Source organism: Salminus brasiliensis, chromosome 13 (genome assembly GCF_030463535.1).
Source record: "Salminus brasiliensis chromosome 13, fSalBra1.hap2, whole genome shotgun sequence".
In the NCBI taxonomy this organism is placed as follows: Eukaryota; Metazoa; Chordata; class Actinopteri; order Characiformes; family Bryconidae; genus Salminus; species Salminus brasiliensis.
The window spans coordinates 28,391,747-28,416,630 of record NC_132890.1 but is presented as its reverse complement, the minus strand read 5'-3'; the positions used below and the strand labels follow the sequence as shown (position 1 = coordinate 28,416,630).

Below are 24,884 nucleotides of genomic sequence, written 5' to 3'. Positions count from 1 at the left end.
GTATATAACTGTACTCATAACTGAGCTAAAGTGTGGGTCAGAGCATGGGAAACAAATGTTTAGGGCAGTGACTGACCTAGACTCAGTTTACTTCAGATCACCTCAGTCCATCTTGACCCACTTTACTATTACTGAGTTCAACTAGACTCCTATCATGTAGATTTGATTCACCCAGATTCACTTCACATGGACTCACCTAGACTTGGATAACTTAGTTACTTCTTAGACTCTGTTTACATAGACTTGGATCACTCAGACTTTGTTCATGTAGATGTGCTTCATATAGGCACCGCTTAGCTGAATTCACTAAATCTAGACCCCGTTCAGTTAGACTGGGCTTATATTTACGCGGCTCATGTAGACTCTGATCACCTCAACTCTGTTCAAGTACATTTGGTTGATACATTTGCATCTAGACTCTCTTTACCAAGATTTGGTTCAACTGGACTCTGAATTATCTAGGGCCCTATTGTAGCGATCAGTGGTGAGCGTGTCAGTGTGTCTTGGCTGCCGTGGCTGCAGGAAAAGTACACCTTACTCTGCTCGAAATGCGCAAAAGGCATGTACTAAGTCTCTTAATTAATCATGGGTGTGTTTTGGGCGTGACTGGCAATAACCCAATCAGCTCATCACTTGCCATTACCTTTAAGTGCCAAGTGCAGTCTGACTTTGGCGGATTGCTTTTTCATGGTGCAAAGCGGGGTGTGCGCACGTTGGGCACGCGCCTGTCATTGTCAAAATATCAATAAACGTCTGAATGTTGACGCCTGCCAAGGTTGTTTTCAGTCAGTGGTGCACCTGTGTTTTCCGTTGCCAAGATACGCCAGAAATGTACCCAAACTGAACACACCTCATCTCGAGACCACCACACCCGCCGGCGTAGATTTATTCACAATACAATCGAAAGGCGTGAAAAAAGGCTCTTGCCGGGGTGTATGATGGGGCCCCTAGTCTCTGTTCACGTAGATGCAGCTCATCTAGACTCTACACTCCAGTTTATGTAGACTCCCATAGATGGCTCGCTTGGCGGCTGGTAGAAACATCATTACTGAAACCAAACCACAGCTCACACAGTAGCATCATTCATCACACACCTATATAGAAGCTTGTTTGTTTAGATAAGAGGTTTTAAAAGGAAGACATTACGAAATAGTTTCCTGGATTTACATACGTGGGTGGGGAATGTACCTGTTACAGGTGAGGGTGTGGTCAGAGGAGTTTAAAGAGCAGAAAATAACTGCAATTCAGCTCAATGTCGAGGGCAGAAGTGTGAGAAGATCATTATCATCCTCATCATTATTATCATCCTCATCAGTACGCCACCATGCCTGTGAATGTGCTGATTGAACACTGGTAAGAAACAGAACATTGTTAATAGCAGTACAGCCGCACCATACAGACAGAAACAATATAAAGGGAAGTTGCATGTTGATGTTCTTCTGAAGCTTTATGGTTATATTCGAACAGATTGTGTTTGTGTGTGTGTTTTTTTAATTGTGCTCATTAGTCTACGGTAATGACAATTATTCTGCATATCTGACATGCATTCTCCTGATATTCTTACATTAAAAAAAGCATCACTAACTACGTTTTCATCGACGTTCTGCAACAAATAACAGCGATAAAATAATGTTTGGTCATGCTTGATGTGTTTTTTTCTACCGATCAGGACATTCTGTTTGTTTTGATGTTTCTCCATCAGAGCTGTGTGGTGAGAGATCTTGTCTCTCTGAACTGTCTGAAAACTTTCCATTTAGAGCGGCTACAGCCTTTTCAGGACCTCTCTCCCTCTCTCTGGTAGAAGTGTTCTTTTGGAAAATAATCTCTTCCTATAGGTCTCTTCTTTTGTCCAGTCCCACCTCTCTGCTATGCTGACTGGGTTTGTTCTGCTGCGTCCCAAACTACACACACTTCTACCTAGTGCACTAGTGCACAAGTGCACTTCTAATGTTGGCCTACTATTTTTTATATGTAGTACACTATTTAAGGCCTGTTTACTCCTGGCATTACCATGCGTTTTTTTAGTAATCAGATTAAGTTTGATTTTACTTGTCTGCATAAATAAAAAAGCCAGTTGTTAACACCCTCAAGCCGCATTGCGATTGTATTACAATCATAACACTCAAACCACATTCTGAGGTGGTCAGAGACTGAGCTCGATAGATAGGAACAGGGGCTTGGGAGAGAGGGGACCCCTCATAGTGGTGTGTTTTTAGCACTAAAAGATTAGAGTGTTGGAAAGTCTATACATGAAGTGCTACAGCTGGACTGAGCTGAACTTTCAGATATGGTGTGTAGGTTTGCATATTTTTGCATATTGTATTCAGTGGATTCTTAAATACATATAGTTTTCATTTCTTGTGTGTGTGTTGGGGTGGTTGTTACTAAGTAAAGTAATATTGTGCAATATTTATTATTAATCAGACGGTAATGGTCAGTGTTGTTTAGTCTCCTTACTCCAGCACAAGGGATTTGAAATTAAGCACACACTGACTGTACTTTCCGGTCACTCCGGTAGTTCCCTGTGAAGTGGATTACACTGGGAATTTGGGAATTTTAAATAAGATTTCAAACCATAGGTAGACAGTGTCTGAAACAAAAGAGACACTCAGTCATGTCTGAATCGATGTTCAGTAATCTAGCCTTCCACTTTCTTGGCTGCAAAATGCTAATGAATAATGACAACACAGCTAAACGCTCACATCTAGCAGTGGGATGTTGATACCTTGGTAACGTTAGGAGCTAATTTTCCCTTTGAGACCTTCATCTCTATGCTGCCTTCTGAGACCGTGTGGACAGAGAGGCATCAAGTCAGCCATCCAGCTAACACGAGTATGAGTAGCCCTACTAGGAACCAGAATGCTTTGCTCTCTGATTCCATATTGGCCCCCACATATGGATGCCCACCAGGGCCAGTGATGGGACCAGGAGGGGGATTAAAACAGCGGCTGCGTTATCTGAGAGCAATACAACACAGTGTAAACACAACACAAACCTGCCCATAATATCATATTTATGCCCATATTACATACATAATACATGGTTACAGTTTACTGATTTGATATTTACTTTAGACAGCAAAGAAAAGCCATGTCATTTACATGATGACGTTGCTAATGAAGGGATTAAACCAGTTCCCTTGGCCCATATCACATGATTAGTGTGTAGGAATACAAGGACACTGCTTAGGGACCCTGTGTAGGGGAATGCAGCTGATGAGTTTAAAGAGTTTCTCCACCCTCAGTATCGGCGGGTCTCCCGCACCCTCAGCACATTTGAAAAAGAGGAAACGTTAGGGGGGCAATAATGAGCGGAGGCGGGGCTTAGTAAGGGTAGAAAGCAGCCAGAGGCTTCTCTGCTTCTGCGGCGACCAATGGGAGCGTTAAGTTCGAGAAGGTCGCCGCCCACATCTACAGAATAAATGAAAAATCCTCTTTGTGTTATTATGAATTTTGCCCCATTAAAAATAAAAAAATTAAAAATCCTCTTAATCATCAATTGCAGCTGAGATACATTTTCAGCCTCACGGGGAACTAGTCAGGTTTAAACAGCTAGTCGGTATAAATGGCTTTTATTGGAAAACAAAAATGCTGTGAATGTGAAAAAGTTTACAGATTAAAAAAAGACTTTTGTATGTGTGTGTGTGTGTGTGTGAGCAGCAGTAGGTGAGGTTATGAAGCTCGGTTTCGGGACCTGGCCTTCGAGATTAAGAAGGTGGTACCAGACGCCGAGGTTTCAGCTATGGTGGGGCGAACAGGTAAGACTCAATTCAGTTTAATAAGCTTTATTAGCATGACCATATTTAAATACAGCACTGCCAGAGCATCATCAGAACAACCCAGATGAACCTTCTGAACATTAAGCAATTAAAAACAATTAAGAAAAAAAAGAATATGTTAGACTCTCTCTGTCAAGGGTGTAGGTTTGATTTTGACATTGGTGGGGACATATAAGTGGTCCCTAGGAGTGATAGACATCTGACCATGTCATGGTCATCTAGAGCCATTATTTATAGATATATTAGCCAACACTCTTTTTTCTGTCAGTATGTTCCTGAGACCATAATTCCACACCTGTGATTAGTTTAATCAGCGTCATCACAGTGAGCTTTCTGTACTTCGTGTCAGAACAAGAAGCAACATTCATACAGTGCTGTTCAGGGACTGATGTTTAGATGTTTGGTCCATACTGAATTCAGTCATTGGTCGACTATACCCGTGACCCTGCTTCTCCACCTGCCTCTCCTCTGCCTGGGCTACTGCACCACCGGATTGTTTCTATCACCTGACAAAATAACATACTATCACTGATGAGCAGTAGGAACAATATTCATGTCTTTGTTGAGTATTATTATCACCATTATTTTAGGCTCTACACATTAGCAAAGTAAGTGTACAGCTCCGGGGTCTGATCTCTGCTGTCTGTGCCTGTATCTCTCTCTGCAGGTAGTTTTGAGGTGAAGCTGAATGGAAAGCTGGCATTCTCCAAACTGCAGCAAAAAACCTTCCCCTCCACTGCAGAGGTGACACACCGCTCCCGAAGACACCACACACTGACCTCAGCCAGGGACGCACGATAGAAATAGGGTGACCATGTGTACTCTGTGTACCCTGACAATTCCTCTTTTGGGGATTTAATAAGTGCTTTTGGGGTGTCAGGGCCTCCGCCTTGATTTCTCGTCAGCGTTTGTTTCTACAACTTTAAACACGTGTCTCTTTAAGCCCCGCCTTCTCGCCGCCTCACCTGCTCTATATGTACCTGCACCTGCAGGCAGCCATTGGTCAAACTAAAATATTCTTAAAGTTTTAAAACATTGAGTTTCATATTAATAATTTGTTTTATTTATTTTATGTGTTATTATATTGGCATGAAATGAAAATAATAATAATAATAATAAATAAGATGATATAGGCTATTCGAGTTATTTATGGGTCGTGGTAAATGAGCCAATTTATATATATTAACGATCATTAATGCAGTCGAGTGGTTAGAGGTATTTGACTTCGTCCCACCCTCACATACACACCCACATTGCCCCGGTCCTACAACTGAGGCCTACAGGATACTTGAAACTCTATACCCACTACATCCCAACCACAGTGGACCCCTATGTGTCATCAATGTCGTCTTTTTTAGAAAAACCAAATGTGGTCACCCTAGATACATCAGCACTCCCTATATCCACTGCCAATAAACTGAAGCCTCCTAAAACGGGCCTGGCGACGGTCCTCCCTGGACGGGTGGAGAATTCACTAGTGTGTTTCTGTGAGTCCAGTGGTTTCTGGGTTAGCTTCACCTGTGAAGTTGTAGCGAGACACACGGACGACTCGAGCTCAGATAAACAGAAGTCCCTCTCTGCTGTCTTTGCACAAGTGTTTAAGCTCATTTACACACCCCTGATTTGCTCAGTTATAATAACTTTGAGTGTGAGTAAGAGTGTGTGGTTGTGTTGCTCAGGTAGTCCAAAAGGTGGCGCAGGTGAGCACAGGTGGCGCAGTGGAGGAGCTGAAGACGAACGATTCGGTGGAGTGTGTGAAGACTAAGAAGAAGAAGAGTCCTCGGTGTGTTCTGCAGTAGAGGATGTAGTGTGTGTGTGTGTGTGTGTGTGTGTGTGTCTGGAGCTGGAGTCTCTCTTTATGACCACGCGCTCTGAAACCTGAAGGAGTGTGTGTGAGGATTTCTGGGACAGTTCTCCAGCATGTTCAGCACACACACACACACACACACACACACACACACGCTCTGAATAAACACAGATACGCGTTGTTGACTTTGTGTGTGTGTGTGTGTCTGATGTTGCGTGTAAAGAGCTACAGATATCTGAAGAGCAAATCTCATATTTATTAGGTTAGAACAGTTCATGTCTAATTATTTAGGAAAGGCTTAAATTACGAGTCTAAAAAATATTCAGTTCAATTATGATTCTTTTAGTTCAGTTAATACTTGGAGGAGGATATTTTAGGGAATCATTAAATTGCGATTCTCCTGTGAACGATTCAATGATGGTATTTTAGGAAACAGATTTTAATTATTTAGGGAATGATTCTACTATGAATTTAAATAAGGTATTTCATTGTAATAGAAGATTAATGTGATTGATAATGAGGAAATTCTTTTAAACAATTCTATTGCATTATGATTAATGAGTAAATTGTGAATATTTATGAAATCGTTCATTTATGATTCTTTAGAAAAACATTTAGATTACGATTCTGTGGGGGTGAATCATTTATGGAGTTAGTTATGAATCTTTAGTGAACGATTCATTTATGATCATAAAGGAAACACTTTGTTATCAGTATGTTTGGTTAAAGAAAACTTAAACTGCTAGGAAAATTATTATTATAACATTAGGAAACAACATTAGGATTTGAATCGTTCAGAAATTATTCTATTACAGTTCTTTAGACAACAATTATATTTAATTATGATTGTTTATGAAAATAATGAAAGATTTGTTTAAATATTCAATTAGATTTTGACTCGTTGAGCAAAAGTGTCCGCACCCTCGATAAAAACATGGGCTAGACGTTTTGGACAAGGCGCTGCGCCGTGCTGTCCAGTGAGTGGACGGCCAGATTAGCTGCGCTGCTTTTAGGACATGATGTCATACAGGGGTGGAGGGCCTGGCAGAGCAGGTATAGGAGGTGCTTATATAGGGGTGGAGGGCCTGGCAGAGCAGGTATAGGAGGTGCTTATATAGGGGTGGAGGGCCTGGCAGAGCAGGTACAGGAGGTGCTTATATAGGGGTGGAGGGCCTGGCAGAGCAGGTATAGGAGGTGCTTATATAGGGGTGGAGGGCCTGGCAGAGCCGGCATAGGAGGTGCTTATATAGGGGTGGAGGGCCTGGCAGAGCAGGTATAGGAGGTGCTTATATAGGGGTGGAGGGCCTGGCAGAGCAGGTATAGGAGGTGCTTATATAGGGGTGGAGGGCCTGGCAGAGCAGGTACAGGAGGTGCTTATATAGGGGTGGAGGGCCTGGCAGAGCAGGTATAGGAGGTGCTTATATAGGGGTGGAGGGCCTGGCAGAGCCGGCATAGGAGGTGCTTATATAGGGGTGGAGGGCCTGGCAGAGCCGGCATAGGAGGTGCTTATACAGGGGTGGAGGGCCTGGCAGAGCAGGTATAGGAGGTGCTTATATAGGGGTGGAGGGCCTGGCAGAGCAGGTATAGGAGGTGTTTGAACACATGGGCAATGGAAGCACTTGAACACCCGAGTGTCTGTCCTTTTTGTCCACTACTCCTATGTTTATTCTACCTGATCATAACCAGTCAGTGTCTGTTTTGGTGTTACAGTGTCCCTCAGTAAAACGTCCTGTCACATAACTGCTGCTGCTGCTTCCCATGTCTACCAACTGACTGAAAGCTGCTCACACACACACACACACACACACACACACACACACACACACAGCCAGTAGCTTATCAATAACTCCCAGAGGGACTAGAGCAGGGGTGGGCAGCTGCTGGAGGGCTGGATTCCTGCAGTTTTGTGTTTTTTCTGCTCAAGCTCACCTGTTAATCGGAAGTCCTGACACAGACACCAAGGAGAAAAAAGCCCTCTCATTGGCCAATTCGGTCTAACGTATTACAAAATATAAAACCATTCTTTGCCAGACCAAAACCACAGTACTGCAATTAAATAAATAAAGATAAACTAAAATTAGAGATATTTATTTTTAATGTAATTCCTAGAAATAATTAGAATAACAACCTGATTATTGTCTGAAAAGAGAAGTTTCCTGATTTTCCCTGCTGTTACAGCCCAGATAATCATACTCATAATCTCAGAAAATGTGTTTTTAAAACTTCAGAACACCAGAGACCCCGTTTACACCTGGTCACTTCATGAGACTAGTATCTGGATTGTCCACTGATACGATTTTTAGCCACATGCGTTTACACTTTGGTCAGTCAGACTAAAATTCTATTGCTGTGTGGGAGGAGTTATGCAAATGTGTTTGTTTCCCAGCAATTATTACTGGTGTTTTTAATTGGTTGTATTGGAAGAGGTGCGTTTCCACTTGTACCTGTTATAAATGTGTGTTTTTATGCAGCTTGGCCTCCAGATACAATCATGATACTCAAGACACATGAAATTACCAAGTGTACATGGGGTAAGCATCTTGAGAGCGTGCCCACCACCAGGTCTCCTGTTCATAAAGAAGAAAGTACAGAACACACAACACACTGAGACAGAGCACAGATCACTGCTTACTTTTGCTTTATTTTCACAGCTGGTTAACTACATATAGAGTCATGTGAGTATACAGCCCATGAAAGTGGAGAAAAGAATCATTTATAATGCCTCAAACAGAAATGCTTTCTCTAGGCTCATGCTGGGCGCCATGCTGCCGCGGGAGAGAATGATCAGAGGGTGTCTTTACCATGTGTGTAAAGGGATGGGCACTTGTGATTCCTCAGATCTGACCTAATGCTCTGGCTAGTCTTAGCTCCACCGGCTGACCTCAAAATTACTCAGGTTAGCAACCCCCACAGCACGGTCAATGAATGGCAGCTTGTTAGAAAAGCGACGGTTTAGTGAAAAAGCTTATTCCCACAGTTTTCTCCTTTGTCCCAAATGTAGTCGATCAGCCAGAGCACTTTTGGTGTCAGAAGTTTGCTTCTTTTGTTTTAGTGCTGGAACTACAAGTCTACTGAAGCTGGAAGCATATACCCCACCAATTAGCTAGCATGGTGCTGACTGCATTAAACCACTGTCTTAATTTTAAAAATAGACCAGGATTAGATTATTTGGTTTCTGTTAGTGTTAAGCAAGTCTACATTAGTCTAAAAGCTCAAATTAGAACCATGCTAATTAGTGGGGTATAAGCCTCCTTTACTTGCTACATTAGCCTTGTAGTGGTAATTAGTGAAGTGTAAGATTTTCTGTAAGCTACATTAGCCACATAACTCCAGACTAAAACTAAATACACACCAAATGATTCTTATCTGATCAACTATATAAACTACAACTGGGTAAATGTATATTTTTCACCAGACTATTGCTTTGAGGTGATGTTTGGGGTTGGCACCTTCATGGCAGCATATTAACAGGTTATAGGTGGACTGTACGTTTCATTTTAACTGTTGTGTGTATTTGATTATAACTGCATCAGATTAGAACATCAAGCAATATAAGCCTGGCTATGGTTTGAATTGCTCATTAGAGGATTTTACACAGAACAGCTTCATTTTGTAATACGATGGATAATGAGCTCAGCTCTATAGGCTCAAAGAAAACAGCTCTAAATGTTAATGAAAAAGAATAACATGAGATTAATGGCTCAGGATACATGGAAATACTAATGAACTAAACTTTCCAATTACACAGCTTTCTTTCTCCCGGTCCGGACCCAGGGGACTCCACATTCTGCATCTCTCAGGAAAGATTTGGTCACTTAAAATAAATAAAATCATATCTTCTTAAGCTATATGTACATGTTCGGTGTGCAAGAGCTGCAGGTTGATGGATTTCATCCCCCTACTGTGATTTTAGTGGAAGTGGTAAAACAGGTCAGAAATGGCAAAAGGGTTTCTGCTGGTCTCCTACAGCCAGATCAAATCAAAGTCCAGAGCTTCTGAAGCTACCTAAAGCTATAGAGTTAGAAATCCAACTTTATAACCCAGCTGGAGTTTTAGAAACCCAACCAGAGTTCCGGAAACCTCATCAGCTCTCTAAAAAAACAAAATCAGAGCTCCAGAACCCAGTTAGCATACTAAAAATCCAACCAGAGATTCAATCAAAGCTCCAAAAACCCAACCAGAGCTCTCAGAAACTCTGAAGTCCAACAGTGAGGAGTCTAGATAATTTGGTCTGGCGGTAGAGATCAGAGGGTCACAAATTAAATTCTCTATCTGAATGGCCTAAAGGTTCCAGAAGCACACTGGACCTAACCAGATCAGACCACGTACATGGCTGCGTCCCACCTGTTGTTAGTGTCCAAAGGCAAAAGCAGTCAAAGAGCTCTGCCCCGTCCTGCTGTCAGGAATAAAAAGAGATTAACAGTTTAATTTCTCTACTGAGAGAGATAGAGAGAGCGCAAGAAAGAGAGAGAGAGAGAGAGAGCGCAAGAGAGATAGGAGAGACTGATGGGTTGGAGCTTTTGCATCTTCGTTCTCGGCAGAATTCCTTGTCAGCTCCTCATCGTCACTGAGGGGCTTTAAGCTTTACGCTTCGCCCACAGCAGCGCTGCAGAAAACCCAGGTGAACCACACCTGGTAGTGGTTTCAGAGGGAGGAGTAGAAGAAGATGTATGCAGCAGAGGATTTGACCGAGGAAGTGGACATCTCTGACACCTCGTGGTCATCAAACTTGAACCAGTGCTGCCTTGTTGTGTTCTTACAATAGGCGGTGTAGTGACCTCCGTCCAGACTGCCATAATGATTCTATAATAGGGGAAGAAAGAATGCAAGAGTGAGTCAGTCTGTTAAACAAAGAGGAAATGCCACAGCCATCCATGGCCAGGACTCTCTGACAGCGTATTTAATCTGGCTCTCTGAGCTTTCATAAAGCTCTCAATAATCCACATGATCATTCTGACAGACTGTAATACACTGCATGAAGCATAGGGGGTGATATATGGTGTTCTGTAATGTTCACAGATCCACAGATTCACGATCTGACAGACTTTAATACACTGCAGGAAGTGTAGGGGGCAATATGAGTCTACTCACAGAGACAGCATACAGGTTGTATCTCTTCAGGTTATTTTTGGGACCGATGACATACTGAGACAGGTCCAGATTCTCCAGAGGAAAATCCACAGAAGTCTGGAGCTTTTGCTTCCAACGGCCTTCATACCAGAACCTACATGCGCGCGCACACACACACACACACACACACACACACACAGAATAAACAAACCATCACACTCTACAAACTAATCATGATGTTAAAAAATGTGAGGAAAAAGATGCTGATCTTTTAACCACCTGTCACTGCAGTTACTTCAAACTACTCTGAGAGACAGAGCTTTTAGCACTCTGTGGTGGCAGATCTGAAATTTAGGCTCATTTCAAACTATAAATTAGGTCTGGAAAAAATGGTATACCCCATAGATATATGTCAAGGATGTAGAGGATGTGACTTATTTATGCAAATAAATGCAATCTCTAATGGTTAAGAGCACACACATGCACACGCACACACAGCTCACCGCTTTAAGTGCACGAGTAGAATGGGCGGAACCTTCCAGATCTCCAGTTTCTTGGTAAACTCACGAAGTCCTTTGCAGTGTGGACAGTAAACCTTATCGTTCCCTGTCATTTTCTCCTCCTTAGAGAACAGTTTCAGACAGTCCTGCACAAACACAGCACATCACAGCAAATCACCAACATTTAGCGTACATCAATTTAGCCCTATCCATTTAGTCTACAGCACTATAGCCCCACCCATTATACCCAGCTATTTACTCTGTCATAAGGAGGGTTTTGGTCCAGACTGCTTTTCCCAATGCAGTCCCAAAACAGAACAGCCCTTATTTACCCATATTGCTTATAACAATTCATAGCGAAAATATGTGTGCATGTGCGTCTGTGTACCTGCAGGGAGCACTTGCTGCTGGATGAAAGAGGCAAGGACAGGTACATGAAGGTCTCAAACATGCGGCTCTTACGGTGGCAGCTGAGGCACTGCAGGCTGGACTTAAACTGACCCTGAAACAGTGCCACGATGATGGACTCGTTAAGCAGCTTGTGTTTACTCCATGCAAGATCAGCAGCGCTGACATCATCCAGGTGATCATTCACCTCTTCCTTACATCGCTTACGGTTATCCGCCTGTGAGAGAGAGAGAGAGAGAGAGAGAGAGAGAGAGAGAGAGAGAGAGAGAGAGAGAGAGAAAGAGAGAGGGAGAGAGAGAGGAACACATGTAAAGCAGCAAGGCTTTAATAAACACAGTTAGAACCACTCTGAGTATCAGTGCAGCACTCGGCACCACAACTCTAAAGCGATAGCTTAGCGAAAAACATTAAATTCCCCCACTCCCCTCTTATCATAAATGTACGACAATCAGCCAAGTCATGTTCAGTGTCTGAAGTTTTTTTTTTTTCTTTTTTAGTTTAATACTTAAGCCATAGGGCTAATGTAACAAATGCTAAAGACAGTAGCAGTGTTAAAAATTCCTTTTTTTTAATTTTAACCTAGATTTAATCCTAGATTTTTAACCTAGATTTAATTTGAACTAATTGAATCTTAAACTAAAACTAAATTTAATCTCAAATTTAAAAAACAAAACAAAAAAAAAAAACACAAAAAAAACAAAAACAAGTTTATTAGGCTGACCAAGTCCATTTGGAGTAAGAGGGCAAACTGATCTCTCCAGGCTCTGCCCACAAAAAAAAGTGTTCATATATAGCAACTATTAGTTAGAGGTTGGACACGTTTTACAGAATTGCTGGTAAAAATGAGGAGCCAATAAAAGGCTGTAGCTCCACCTCAGTATATCTCAATACCTCCATTTAGAATTTTAATAATATTCAACCCTAATGAGAGACTGTAGCTCCACCTCAGTTTATATTACAATGTGTTTTGTAAAGTTTGTACAACCTAAAACCATTAGCTATGGAAGAACACATTAGTAGGTGGAGCCTGGAGAGAAGGGATTTGTACATTTGCAATTTTTCGCCAAAGTATTCCTTTAACACACACACGCCTGCACACACACATACACTCAAGACAGCATGCTTATGGCTTGCTTATGTTTACAAACTCAGAATGAGAGGTAGGGCCTCCAAGGTTCATCACACACACTCAAACACACACACACACACAAGCACAGAAAATGCTGTTTATCTGCATAACAGGATGGGTGGGGCTTATGTACAAAAGAGGCGGGGCTGCTCAGATGATTGACAGACCTGTCAAAATGGGGTGAGTATTAACTCACACACTCATGTCCAAATCCATGCATAGTACCTCAGTCACTCTCATAGCACTCAGACAGGACTGAAACACACGCCTCATGAGTACTTACTCTCTACACACGCCGTCACAATGACAACAAAAAAAGAAAAAAAGAAAAGAAAAGAAGAAATTCATAATAAATGTAGTTATTTAGTGAAAGTTTCAGAGCAGCTAGAAATGAACTCGCCAATTTTAAGGCTACATCAGCAAACACACTGATGAGCCATAACATTAGGACCCCTCCCAGATGATGTAAACAATGTTGATTGCGTCATAACGGCGGTGCATGTGAAGGTCTGGGTTCTCGTAGTAGATTTCTTTGATGTAGGAGAAATAGGCAGCGTAAACACCTGAGTCACCGTGACAGGGGCCAGATTGTTATGGTCAGATGATTGGGTTGGAGTATCTCCTAAATGGCAAGACTTGCAGGGGGCCTCCTGGTCAGCAGTGGTGAGTAACTACCAAAGGTTGTCCGAGGTACAACAGACCTTGCACCAGTGACAGGCTCATCGATGTGCTAGGACAGCGAAGGCTATTCCATCTAGGCCGAACTGACAGGCTGCTGTAGGTTGAATGTTTAATGAGAGGAATGTGTACCAACACACAGTACAGTGCAGTGCAGACCCGTCCACGGTCAACTACTGTGGACATGTGAGTGTCAGAACTGGACATCAGAGTGATAGAAGAAGGTGGCCTGGTACAATGAGTCCTATTTTCTTCATGGACAGGCGTGTCGTACACCTGTGGGAGAAGTCTGATCTGCAGCAGCTCCGCCTCCATTACAGAACTTAAAATAATCTGCTAGAACAAGGGGTGGGAGATATGGTAAAATATTATATTACAATATTTAAAGATTCTTAAAAACTGCTATTCAAATACTCTCCAATACGGAGTATGTATATTGTATTCAAAAGCTGATGCACTTCATCTAATTAAACAGCACTAATTACACCTCAGCAATTAAATGTGCAGTTGGTCAGTGTTCTTTAAGCACTGACAATATCCACAATATGCTCACTTGCATCACTCCAACAAAATGAATGAGGATTTACATAAAAGTTTGTCATATTGCCCACCCCTAGCTGAAACGTAACCCAGACACCACCTTAAGAGATCTCAGAGTGATTTGTTTTTGGGCAGCACGCAAAGGGACATCAAGATATTAGGTCTTAATGTTTTGGCTCATTCGTATATTCTTTCTGATGTAGCTGTAAAACCGGTGCCGAACAAAACAGCTGATGTGTATGAGAAACTGTTTCTACACTGCAAAAATGATATCTTAAGAGTGATATCTTAAATCCAGTGTAAATATCTAATATTTCTCATTTATGCATTTTTTTAATAATACAAAATTATTACATTCATTTCAATTTCTTCAATAGTTTCTTTTATATCCATTGTTATAACAATTGGAATAATTTATGGATTATATATATATATATATATATATATATATATATATATATATATATATATATATATATATATAGCATGGAAATATAATATCAATAATACACAGTATTGTAAACACCATGTAAAAATAGTCAAGAAATAAGTTGAATAATCCAATTTTAGTTTTTGTCTCAAAATAAGAACTATACAATACCTAAGGGCTAGATTTAAGAAGAGTTCACCAACCAGGAGATCACTGTTGCAGTTGCAGAACCCACACACACCCAGGCAGATCTAGAAATCTGCAGTCATTAGTGGAATGAGAGGAACCTGCAACCTGCACACACTTTCCTGAACTAAACCACCACATTAAACCATTGAATCAGTTCATGAACACAGTCATTTTAAAACTGCTGATCATCAGCAGGAGCAACTATGTGTGAGTTTAGCTCAGGGCTGGAAGAACTTTCAATATGTTCATAGATTCTATTAAGTACCTTTTGTCCTTTCTGTCCACAAGACAGTTACACTTCTCTCCAAAACCCCAGTCTTGGTTTTAACTTTTTATTCATTATCCAATCCTTAGAAAAACAAACTAATTGTGCGATATTATAATATAATACGCATCATGAAAATGTCTCCAAGTAATACAATATAATTTTGGTTAAGCACTGACACATACGGAAAACACTGGCAGCTGGTGCCAGAGCTGCTGTTACGTGGCAGTTACAACTGGTGCTACAGTAGGATTGAGTACAATTGGTACTAGCTTTGGTTATTACATTTGGTAATTACATTTGGTGCTAGAGTTGCCTTTACAGTAAAAGTTACTGTTACAGCTACAGTTGTTGCTATAGTTGAAATTAGATACAGTTGGTGCTAAAATTGCTGTCACAGTTAAAGTTGGTGCTAGAGTTACAATTACAGTTGGCGTTACAGTTAGTGCTATATGTGGCACTGGAGTTAGTGTTACGGTTAGGTCACCCACAGGATGTGTCAGAGACAGTTACGCCACACAACACCTTACTCTCACTGTATAATATTAAACTTTAGTCACTAGATGATCTTGAAGATTTTATACCATAGGGTCAGTAAGTGTGTGTGTGTGTGTGTGTGTGTGTGTGTGTGTGTGTGTGTGTGTGTGTGTGTGTGTGTGTGTTCCCACCAGTTTTACCTTGTTGAGGTCCTCGTGCAGGCCATCCATCAGAAACAGGAGGAGCTCCTGAGAGTCCTGCTGCTCGTAGCCGGAAAACTGATCATTAATTTTGCTGATGGTGATTTTAAAGTCTCTGGGACTGATGAACTTAAACTGACCAGACCACAGTGCCTTCATTATCACACCAAACTCCTCTGCCACCTCGCCCTTATGGCCAAGAATGTTTGCTCTGTTTAACACACACAGACACACACACAAACAAACAAACTCATTTAACTTTTTAATAACATGAACTGATTTGATTTATTATTATTTAACCAGTGGATTATTACAGTAATAGTATTATAGAAAGTATTGTGATTGTTATTTGCAGGTATCGCCCAGGTCTAACCTACAGTCATACAATCATATTAAGATCAGTGCACATTACAGCCGGTAAAACATACCTGTTGATGTCGTCCTGGTAGAAGTTGCGGTTGAAGTATTCCGCCATGGCCGGAGTGTTACACAGACACTGCAGGATGGAGTTCATGTAGCAGGTGTTGCCTAGATTACGGAGGCCAGTAAGGCACGGACCCAAACCGCCAAACACCGGATTCATGTTGCGAATCTTAGCGGCAGATGGACGAGCAACCTCAACTTTAGAGTAGGTGGTGGCAGTCAGGGGTCTAAAGAGTAAAGTAACACAAACACAAGCAAAATTCATGTTAGAACAGAACAGAATAAACTTGTGACATTCAACATTTTTGTCTGTGAAGAACACTAACATTACAATAAGTATCAGGGACAGATCATGGTCTTGCAAGACCCCTGCCTTTAAAAGGCCCCCTGCACTCCCAACAATAACATAACAAAACAAAAACAACAAAAAAAGACCTGTGAAAGTGAAATAACATGGTATGTTTATGTGCACTTTCAGCAATGCTAAAATTTGGTTTTTAAAAAACGAAATAAATAAATAAATATATGAATTTAATAAAATACATATATTTAATGCAAGTTGTCATTTGTACTTATGTTTACATCTGCAGTGTATTTCCCTGGATCAGTTCAGGCCTTTGTGCTCCTAGTTATGCTGGGTTATTCATTCTGTTAATCTACCAAATCGAATCACGATTAAATTATGGAAACAGGTGAGGAGAGAACTACAGTTGTGAACACAGCAGATCTGTTGTTCAGAAAGGAGATATTACATTATGCAAGTGACTCAAATCAATGATCCCAAATGAAAGTGTGTAAAAGTTACATATTTGGTGTGTGCACGTACTTGGTGTCTCTGTTGATTGTGGGTGTAGGTATGTGTTTTCGTGGTCCCTCTGTGTTCAGGTCCTGGCTGATGTCAGGCGAGGAGTACGAGCGCTTGAGTTTGGATTGTTCCCGCTCTCTCTCCCTCTCTCGCTCCTTCTCTTTTTCCTTCTCCTTCTCAGTGGTTCCGGGCCGAGGGGGTTTCTGTTTGGGCATAGGAGGCGTGGCGGGGGGTGTCTGGGGTACGCTCACCTCCGGGGGGTACAGGTGTACACGATTGGTTGGTGAGTGGTAGTACCTGTATGTCCCAGTGACTGTATCCAGGAACTGAAACAAACACACAGACACACACACACACAAACAAACAAATTTAACTAAACCATTCGTACACATATACATTCAAACACATCGAACCCTGCAGCATAGACTGAAATTACCTGTGTGCTGTGCAGGTGAATGTAGGTGACTATGCTGAATGATAGATCAAGATGCATTAGAACTGGATGTTTCAAATCTATGTGAATACAATGAAAGATAGATCTAGATTCATAAGGTCTAGATGACTACACTGAATATTATTTGTAAATCTAGGTGCATTAGGTCTAGGTGAATATGTTGGACACTGGATCTAGGTGCATTAGGTCTAGGTGAATATGTTTGACACTGGATCTAGGTGCATTAGGTCTAGGTGAATATGTTTGACACTGGATCTAGGTGCATTAGGTCTAGGTGAGTACCTTCATCCAGCCATCCGGTAGACCAGGCACTGACCTCCCCATCTCCTCGCTCCGTGCACGGGTCAGAGGCTCCCTCTGCAACATACACACACACACACACATCACTGGGATTGAGGGGGCTGAAACTGTGTGATCACAGAAGAGCTACAGTCTGTAACCTACACTGTTTAAGCGGCCGAAGAGTGTGAATACTGGTCTGTGGACATAAACTGGACACAGAGTATGTGTGTGTGTTTGTGTGCCTCTGTGTAAAACACTTACTTTTATATCTGAGACAGCAGCATTTGGTAGAGGAGAGTCCAGAGACATGCTCTTTATCTGACCATCCAGAGTCTCTTTTGCTCCCTTTTTCCCTCGCTCCTCTTGTTCATCCTCCTCCTCTGCCTTTTGTCGCTCCAGCTTACGCTGCTCTTGCTTCTGCTCCTCCTCTCCTTTACTCCGCTCTCTTTCTTCTTTCTGACGTTTCTCTGCTGCCTCCTTCTCCCTCTTTCTCCTTTCCTCCTCTTCCTTTTCTCTTCTCCTTTTCTCCACCTCTTCATCACTGTCTCTCTTTTCCTCTTTTGGAGTGGTGGTGGGTTCCAGAGACGGTTTGACTGATCGGTCCGGAATTACTGGCCCGTTTGTCGCTGCAGAAACGGGAGCATCTTTAGCCCCACCGTCCTCACTTGTTTTTCCCCCGTCTGAGATTTTAACCGACGGCTTTTTAGAACGGTCGATCTGGAGGAGCGGTAATGAACAAAGCATATTATTGTGCATATATCTAAATTATATATTTTTTTATATATTGGTGTAGCACTCTTCAGACATGTCAAAATACCAAGACAAGAATTTTAACACCTCATGAATCAGAAACATTTGCTTCTAACACCAAGCTGGCAAATGTGTACTTAAACATCTGAAGTTGCACCAAAGTGCATTTTTTGTTTTATACTTTAATACTGAGAAATGCTTTCTTTGAAGTGTGGATGGTACCTGTGGAATGGGCTTTGCTGTGGCTGCTGGCTGCTTTTGGGCAGTGGGAGTGGCGGTTCTGGGAACAGACTGCGGGGAAGGTGTGGGAGTAGGTGTTTGAGTGGGTGTGTGAGTTGGAGTGTGTGTGCATGTATCAGGTCCAGTGGGCTCTGTGTGGGTGGTCTCTTCCGAGACTTTTCCATTAACCTGCACACGCGCAGCATCATCCACGTCATCCTTAACACACACACTCATGCTTTCTGCAGGAGGCTCCTCCAAACACGGGTAACTGAAATTCACTGCAACACCAAACATACATGTTAAATATCAAACCAAAAGATCACAAAGTGAACAGAGGGGAAAAAGCCACAACTGATTGTGTAGAATTGTGTGATTAAATTCAACACACTTTTTGTCTTTCATTGAGAAGTAGAGAAGATTAGGGGGGTTGAGGAATAGCCCCACTCTAACTCCATACACTGATTCTTTAATGAACACTAAAGGCTGTGATTTTATATTTTCCCTTAAGGAATTAGATGATCTGGAAATCAAGGCTACTTTTAACCAGATCACCGTATTTATGATTGAGTGTGTGTGTGAGATACTCACACTGTGGTAGCGTGTTGACTGCGTGTTGTCTTGGTGGTTTAACTTTAGGGTTAGAGGTGAACATCGGATAGAACAACAGCCAATTCTCATAACCACCCTCCAGCACCATCGGCTCACTGCGCAAGATAGTAACACTGTCCCACTGCAGACGCAGACACACACACACACACACACACACACACACACACACACACACACACACACACACACAACAACTCCCATTAGTGACTATGACTCTTGTACACTATCATTCAATAGATGTGTGAACTACAGCATTGTAACAATATGTATTAATGGTGCATCACATTAGTGTTATAGTACTATAATTATGTCTTACAGTGCTCATATGCTACAGTCCTAAAGCAAGGTATTAAAAACAATGCTAATAGTAGTACTAGTAAAAGTTGCAGTAACAGTCACTTCATACAATGTGTAAACACAGAACACAGTTTAGAATAGCACACTAGTAGTGATTAAGCATCTTATAAATACCACATCATATACACTGTGACAGTACCTTATAGAGCGCCTCCTTAAGGCTTTGTAAGGTGGTGCCTAGTTTCAGGTCAGAGACACAGCTGAACCAGTCCAACAGGATGATGTAGTCCACACAGCCCCGCTGCTTCCACTGTGGCAGGGTTGCCGCAGGTAGCTTCATTTCAATTTGATTTACTGTGATCCTGAAGACCAGTACAAGAACAATCAGAGCTCAACAGTAAGGGCTGTGTGATTATTTGAGTTGTAATAATGATGTGTGCTTATTAACACTTATCACTGCTAAGCATTATGCATGTATCTACTAATGTGATTTTTAAGTGTAATGATGATGTGTGTGATGGTTGGAGCTGTAGGAACATGTAACGTGCGATTATTAAAATTGTAATTATGATGTGTGTGATTGTTGATGTGATTACTAGAGCTGTGATGATGGGTGTGATTCTTAATGTTACTGTTACTGTGATTATTAGAGCTGTACTGATAAGTGTGCTTAATAATACTGAGCCATTACCCAGGGCTGACGGCCTCCTCTGGAACACTAATGCAGTTGTTACCCGGAACCATCATGTGGGACTCCTCAAAGTCAGCGAGTCTGCGAGCATCCATTACCAGCACAGTCATGCTAGTGTCCCGTATCATAGTATACAACTGCTGTGCATCAATACCTCCACTGGGGGGTGCTAGAAAACATCAGAGAGTGAAAAACACAAAGACAAATTACATCATTACCTGACCTGTCTGTAATCTATAAAGGTTCTATCTATACCTCACCTGCCTCCATCTATAAAGGTTTAAATATATAAACAAACAGTGTCTCACCTGTAGTGGGAACACTCTTCAGGTCGTTCTGTTCTCCCTTAGTCTGTGTGAAATACAGAGAGAAAAGAAAAGGAAATGAAAGGCACCAAAAACTCACTAAACACAACATTCTTTCATACACTAAGAATTTACATACACCCACCAACCCTCTAAAAACAGGGCTGTAGAAGCTGAACTTTCATACCTTTTTACTGTCTCTTCGGTTTTCTGTCACTTTAGGTGAAGCTCGTCCTCCTTCTCTCTCCTCTGCTCTCATTTTCTCCTCTAGTCTCTCCTTCTCCTTCTCTTCCATCCTGTCTCTCTCTTCCAGCTTCTTCCGCACCTCCACCTCTTCATACCTGCGAGAGGCAGGAATGGAAATAAAGAGCTATGGTCAAAATGCATTTATATTAGGTCTGCCAAATGAATAAAATAAAGAGATTATTCACATTCATTTGTGTTGATAATTATTATTAATCACGTTGTTTATACATGTTTATGCGATATATATGTGATTAATAGATCATCATATCATAATTCAAATCAATTTTTTGCATAGATAATCAGAATTAAATCAGATTATTTGTGTAATAATAATTAATCTGATTATTTTGTGCTGATGGTTACAATTAAATCATATTGTTTCATGTAGCTAATCATGATCAATAACATTTTTGTGTAGTAAATCTCCAATTAGGACATTTCTGTAGTTCATCACAATTAATCAAGCATTGTTTTGTAAATGATTTTTTTTTTTATATTCTTTATTACACTGTCTCCCCCCTAATGACATAGACAGTCAGTGGTTCAGCTCCTCCGTGACTATAGTCTCTTGTTCTCACTCTCAATTATACAGCTTGTGGGTTCTTGTTACAGTGGAGAGTCTCATGGGGAACTGAAGCTTTACTTTGCTTCTGCTTTTGTGTTTGTTTGCTGCTAGTTAATTCATTCACATAAATATCCCACCAGCATAGTCTGTCGAAGGTGCTAAACGTATTGTTTTAAAAGCTCTGCCTGCACTACTATAGATGGGTCGATAAGTCAAACATGGAAAACGAGTCAATGGTGTTTTATTTTGTTAGCATCTTATTGACACTTGTTAACTTTGACAACATGAACGAAGATATTTCTTTCTCAGCACATCAAAGTGTCATACTAAGACAGACATATGTGGTTGAAGGTTATGATAAGAGTCAGAAGTTAAAGTAAGTAACTTTAAAGTAAAGTAAAGTAAGTAAGTGTCAGCAGATAACACAGGGAGCAATGGGGTCTGGGGTTTAGTGGTCAGACATGTTGATCGAAGTTATACCGCTTCCGGAGCAGCTGGACTCTGTTCCTGAATGACTGATCTGTTTCTGGAGTGGCTAAACTCTGTTTCAGAACAACTGAACTCTTTTCAGAGGGACTGAACCATTCCCAAAGCCAGTGCACTCACAACTTCCTCACAAAGTCCTAGAGCGAATGCACTCTTTCTGGAACCTTCCACTGACTGCTGTGCGGTTTGCTGTGGTCTGTCTACAATCATGGTGTTGATATACAAAGCACCCTAAAGGTTAGAAGTTGAAAGGCTGCGAAAATGTATGTGTGCACATGTGGGCTAACCTGAGTTTTAAACTCTCTGACAGTTTTTCTGCCTCCTCGATGGCCTTCTTAAAGCTTGTCGGGCCGAGCATGGACAGGAAGAAATCCTGCAAAGAATAAAGCAAAAATTAAATATAATAACTTGCTATAATCAAACACAGCACACACAGTTCTGTACAAACGTCCAAGACCCTGTTTGCACCTGGTCACTTCATGTGACTAGTATACGGACTGTATCCTGGTAAGATTTACACTTGGCAGTCAAATGTGTCTCTGATTAGTCAGACTTAACTCTGATTGCTGTGTGGGGCGAATTATGCAAGTTAGCTCATTGCGCAGCAATTATTACTGGTGTTTGGGTTGTATTAGGAGGGGCTTTCACCATGCATCTTGGAGAGACAGATACATTTACACTGCTATAACATGCGGCTCAAATGCATCTCAGACCTCCTCCTGAAGTGGTTTAAGGGATCATATTTGTATCTGGTTTAAAGTCTTGGCTGAGTTACACTTTCATTTTCATGTGGCTTATCCAGATAAAATCCTGATACTCAAGACGTGAAGTCTTGAAGTGACCTGGGGTTTAATGGTATTCAAGTCCACTTTACATAACATTATTATATATATATATTTTTTCTTTATTTCCCAATTTAGTACTGCCAATTAACCCACCTGTGTATATAGCTACTGCTAGCTCTAACAATGCTCTCGGCGCTAGGAGGATATGGACTTATGACATGTTTCCACTGCAACATGCAAAGCCAGGCACCTCCTCCTCTCGAATGCGCACACAGCACCAATCATTTTGTTTGTTTATTTGCATTCATTCAAATTCTATCTGCATTTCATGTTTACAGTTAGGATCTAAACAGCAAATGGCCCCAGATCATTCTGGTCATTAATGTGATGAAACATCACATGAAGTGTTCTGAGCTTGCCAGCGTACCTGATGCTGTTTGAAGTCCGGTCTCTTCTTGATGAGGTCATACACAGTCAGGTACTTCATGTAGAGGACGTAGGCTTTCTCCTCGTCCTGATCCAGACGACACTTCTCTGCCGCCTTGAAGATTTTGCACGCACTCTGGACATAGCTGCAACACATTAACACAACACTTAGACTGAGAAAATCACAAAATCAGCACGACACTTCAGTCTGACCTGAAAAATCTAATGACCTTGATTGATCACTGTCCGCAGATGCAGTTGATCAACAAAGACATGTTTGACTGACGGAGTGCATCTGGGGTCAGTGATCAACATGTTTTTTGTGGTGAGCTGCTGGTTCTGCAGAAGCAACTCTTACTGTTTGGTGCTGGCTTTATCCGGTTTGATCTCTGCTCTCTTGTTCAGGTCTCCCAGTGAAGTGGAGAGGTAGAGCTCCTTCACCCCCGTCGACACTGCAGGCATTTTCCAGCGTGTTCGGCTCAAAGCTCACAGTGGAAACAGCATCCCCTTACATTCTCTTCAGCTACGTCAGCATCAGAACACAATCTGTTAGCAACAGGGCACACACAGCTAACAGTAAAGGACACAGGAACACATACAGTGCAAATTCACTGACAGCCTTCAAAAATATCTAATCCAGTCAAGTGTCCTAAATCCATTCTATGAGGCCGAAACTGACTGTTTATTAAATTGTGTGGCTGTAACATTCTAGGGCATCAGGCTCTCTGTATAATTCAATGGAGAAGTTCTAGAGAAACTTACACAGTCAGCATTGTTCACAGTGTTGGGGAATAGAACCAGACAAGGAAGTTTATTACACCAAATGGTTATGAAGATACTTCTTGATGCCTGAGAAACTGTTTTACCATAGTGATTCATTGATTCTAGTCTAAAATGAATTAGTAAAATCACATTTAATTAAAAAAGGAGGTGAGGGTTGAGGGATACATGCAGCATGTGGCACAGCGGTCCATAGAAAAGCGTACCTTTTTCTCTGACTTTTTCCACTATTTTACCAACATCTGTACATATAAAACTCACATACACATGACACATGCAAGTTCGCTGGTGGGTTTGTACAGTAAATAAAATGGCTATAGTTGTGTAGGCTACTGGTTCCTATCACCACCACTGTGGGACAAATCCGAACACTAAACTATGCACAGAAATATGAAAATTTGCTGAATTTGTTTCCCCATTAATCACTACTTTAATCTTGACAGCTCAATTCCAAGTAGTCCACCTGCACAGATGACTTTGTCAGCACCATCATTAAAATAAAGTCCTTGATGTGAATCAGGTGTGTTGGACCAGTAAAAACACCAGTACAGGGGGACTAAAGCACTGGAACTACTGGAAAACACTGGATCCGTACAGCTCTGGGTCTGTCCCCCATCCCGTTATAAATAACAGCCAAATAACAGCACAGATCTGCAATAACAAATAAAAACACACAGACATGGATACATTAACCAGCTCTGTAGACCCTTGACCCCCTCTTCTGTTTACAACAATGATCCTGAGTTTGTCAGTAAATCAGGACGAGGAAGTGAGCAGCTAAAGCCCTTTAACACAGCAAATTAGCACGGCTAGGCTAAGCTAAGCTAAGCTAGCTAACACTTATGGGTTTTATACGGTTGAGGTTGTAAAAAGCTGACTTCTGTTTGGGCTCAGGATGAAGAATACACGTATGTAGTACAAGTAGGAATAAAATAAAACAAACCGTAGAGCAGAAACAGAGCGCTAACAGTTTCACTCCTACAGCTGATTCCCGGAACAGCCTGCTATTTCATTTCACACCCGACTTCCGCCAAGCTCCTCCCCCCTGCGCCGGGATTGGCTGGAATTATTATTTATTATTATTAGTGATCTGTCTGACAGTGCAGGAAGTAAATACAAACACCTATAACTTCACTGAAAAATATACAGAAAAAAGAGTTACAACATACAGGGAGGAAATGTTAAAAAAACAAAAAAAAAAAAAACAACAACAATAACATATTAAATTAATACAGTTTATATTTAAATCTGCTTTCGTATTATTTAAATATGCCATATCTCATTTTC

At 41.4% G+C, this 24,884-nt stretch overlaps 1 protein-coding gene and 1 long non-coding RNA gene across 3 annotated transcripts; one reads left to right on the top strand and one right to left on the bottom strand.

Moving 5' to 3' along the window:
* The first annotated feature begins 1,342 nt into the window (after positions 1–1,342).
* Positions 1,343–5,534, top strand: LOC140574717 (uncharacterized). The gene is made up of 4 exons (XR_011980772.1): positions 1,343–1,353; positions 3,660–3,757; positions 4,446–4,522; positions 5,458–5,534. It is a non-coding gene; the product is annotated as an uncharacterized lncRNA (long non-coding RNA).
* Positions 5,535–8,206: 2,672 nt separating this feature from the next.
* Positions 8,207–24,645, bottom strand: usp8 (ubiquitin specific peptidase 8). Of its 2 annotated transcripts, none has more exons than XM_072695934.1 (19): positions 24,541–24,645; positions 23,176–23,363; positions 22,819–22,963; positions 21,894–21,979; positions 20,497–20,650; positions 20,313–20,355; positions 20,005–20,173; positions 19,513–19,675; positions 18,996–19,137; positions 18,408–18,685; positions 17,697–18,152; positions 17,436–17,510; positions 16,721–17,025; positions 15,900–16,121; positions 15,472–15,682; positions 11,544–11,780; positions 11,159–11,301; positions 10,677–10,809; positions 8,207–10,388 (listed from the first exon to the last, which is right to left on the bottom strand). In XM_072695934.1, the coding sequence occupies exons 2-19, from the start codon at positions 23,277–23,279 to the stop codon at positions 10,230–10,232; spliced, it is 3,225 nt and encodes a 1,074-aa protein (XP_072552035.1). In that variant the 5' UTR covers positions 23,280–23,363; positions 24,541–24,645; the 3' UTR covers positions 8,207–10,229. The 2 variants fall into 2 exon arrangements, with proteins under 2 accessions (XP_072552035.1, XP_072552036.1); XM_072695935.1 differs by having other exon boundaries at positions 23,176–23,340; positions 24,541–24,638.
* Between the last annotated feature and the right edge of the window lie 239 nt (positions 24,646–24,884).

What these genes read in the sequence shown, in the direction of transcription:
- usp8 (XM_072695934.1), bottom strand. Translation starts at nt 23,279, where the DNA reads ATGCCTGCAGTGTCGACGGGGGTGAAGGAGCTCTACCTCTCCACTTCA. An exon ending in CGGACTTCAAACAGCATCAG is followed by an intron (nt 21,980 to 22,818) that starts GTACGCTGGCAA and finishes TATTCTTTGCAG; the next exon opens with GATTTCTTCCTGTCCATGCT. An exon ending in TACCGGATGGCTGGATGAAG is followed by an intron (nt 17,026 to 17,435) that starts GTACTCACCTAG and finishes TGTTTGTTTCAG; the next exon opens with TTCCTGGATACAGTCACTGG.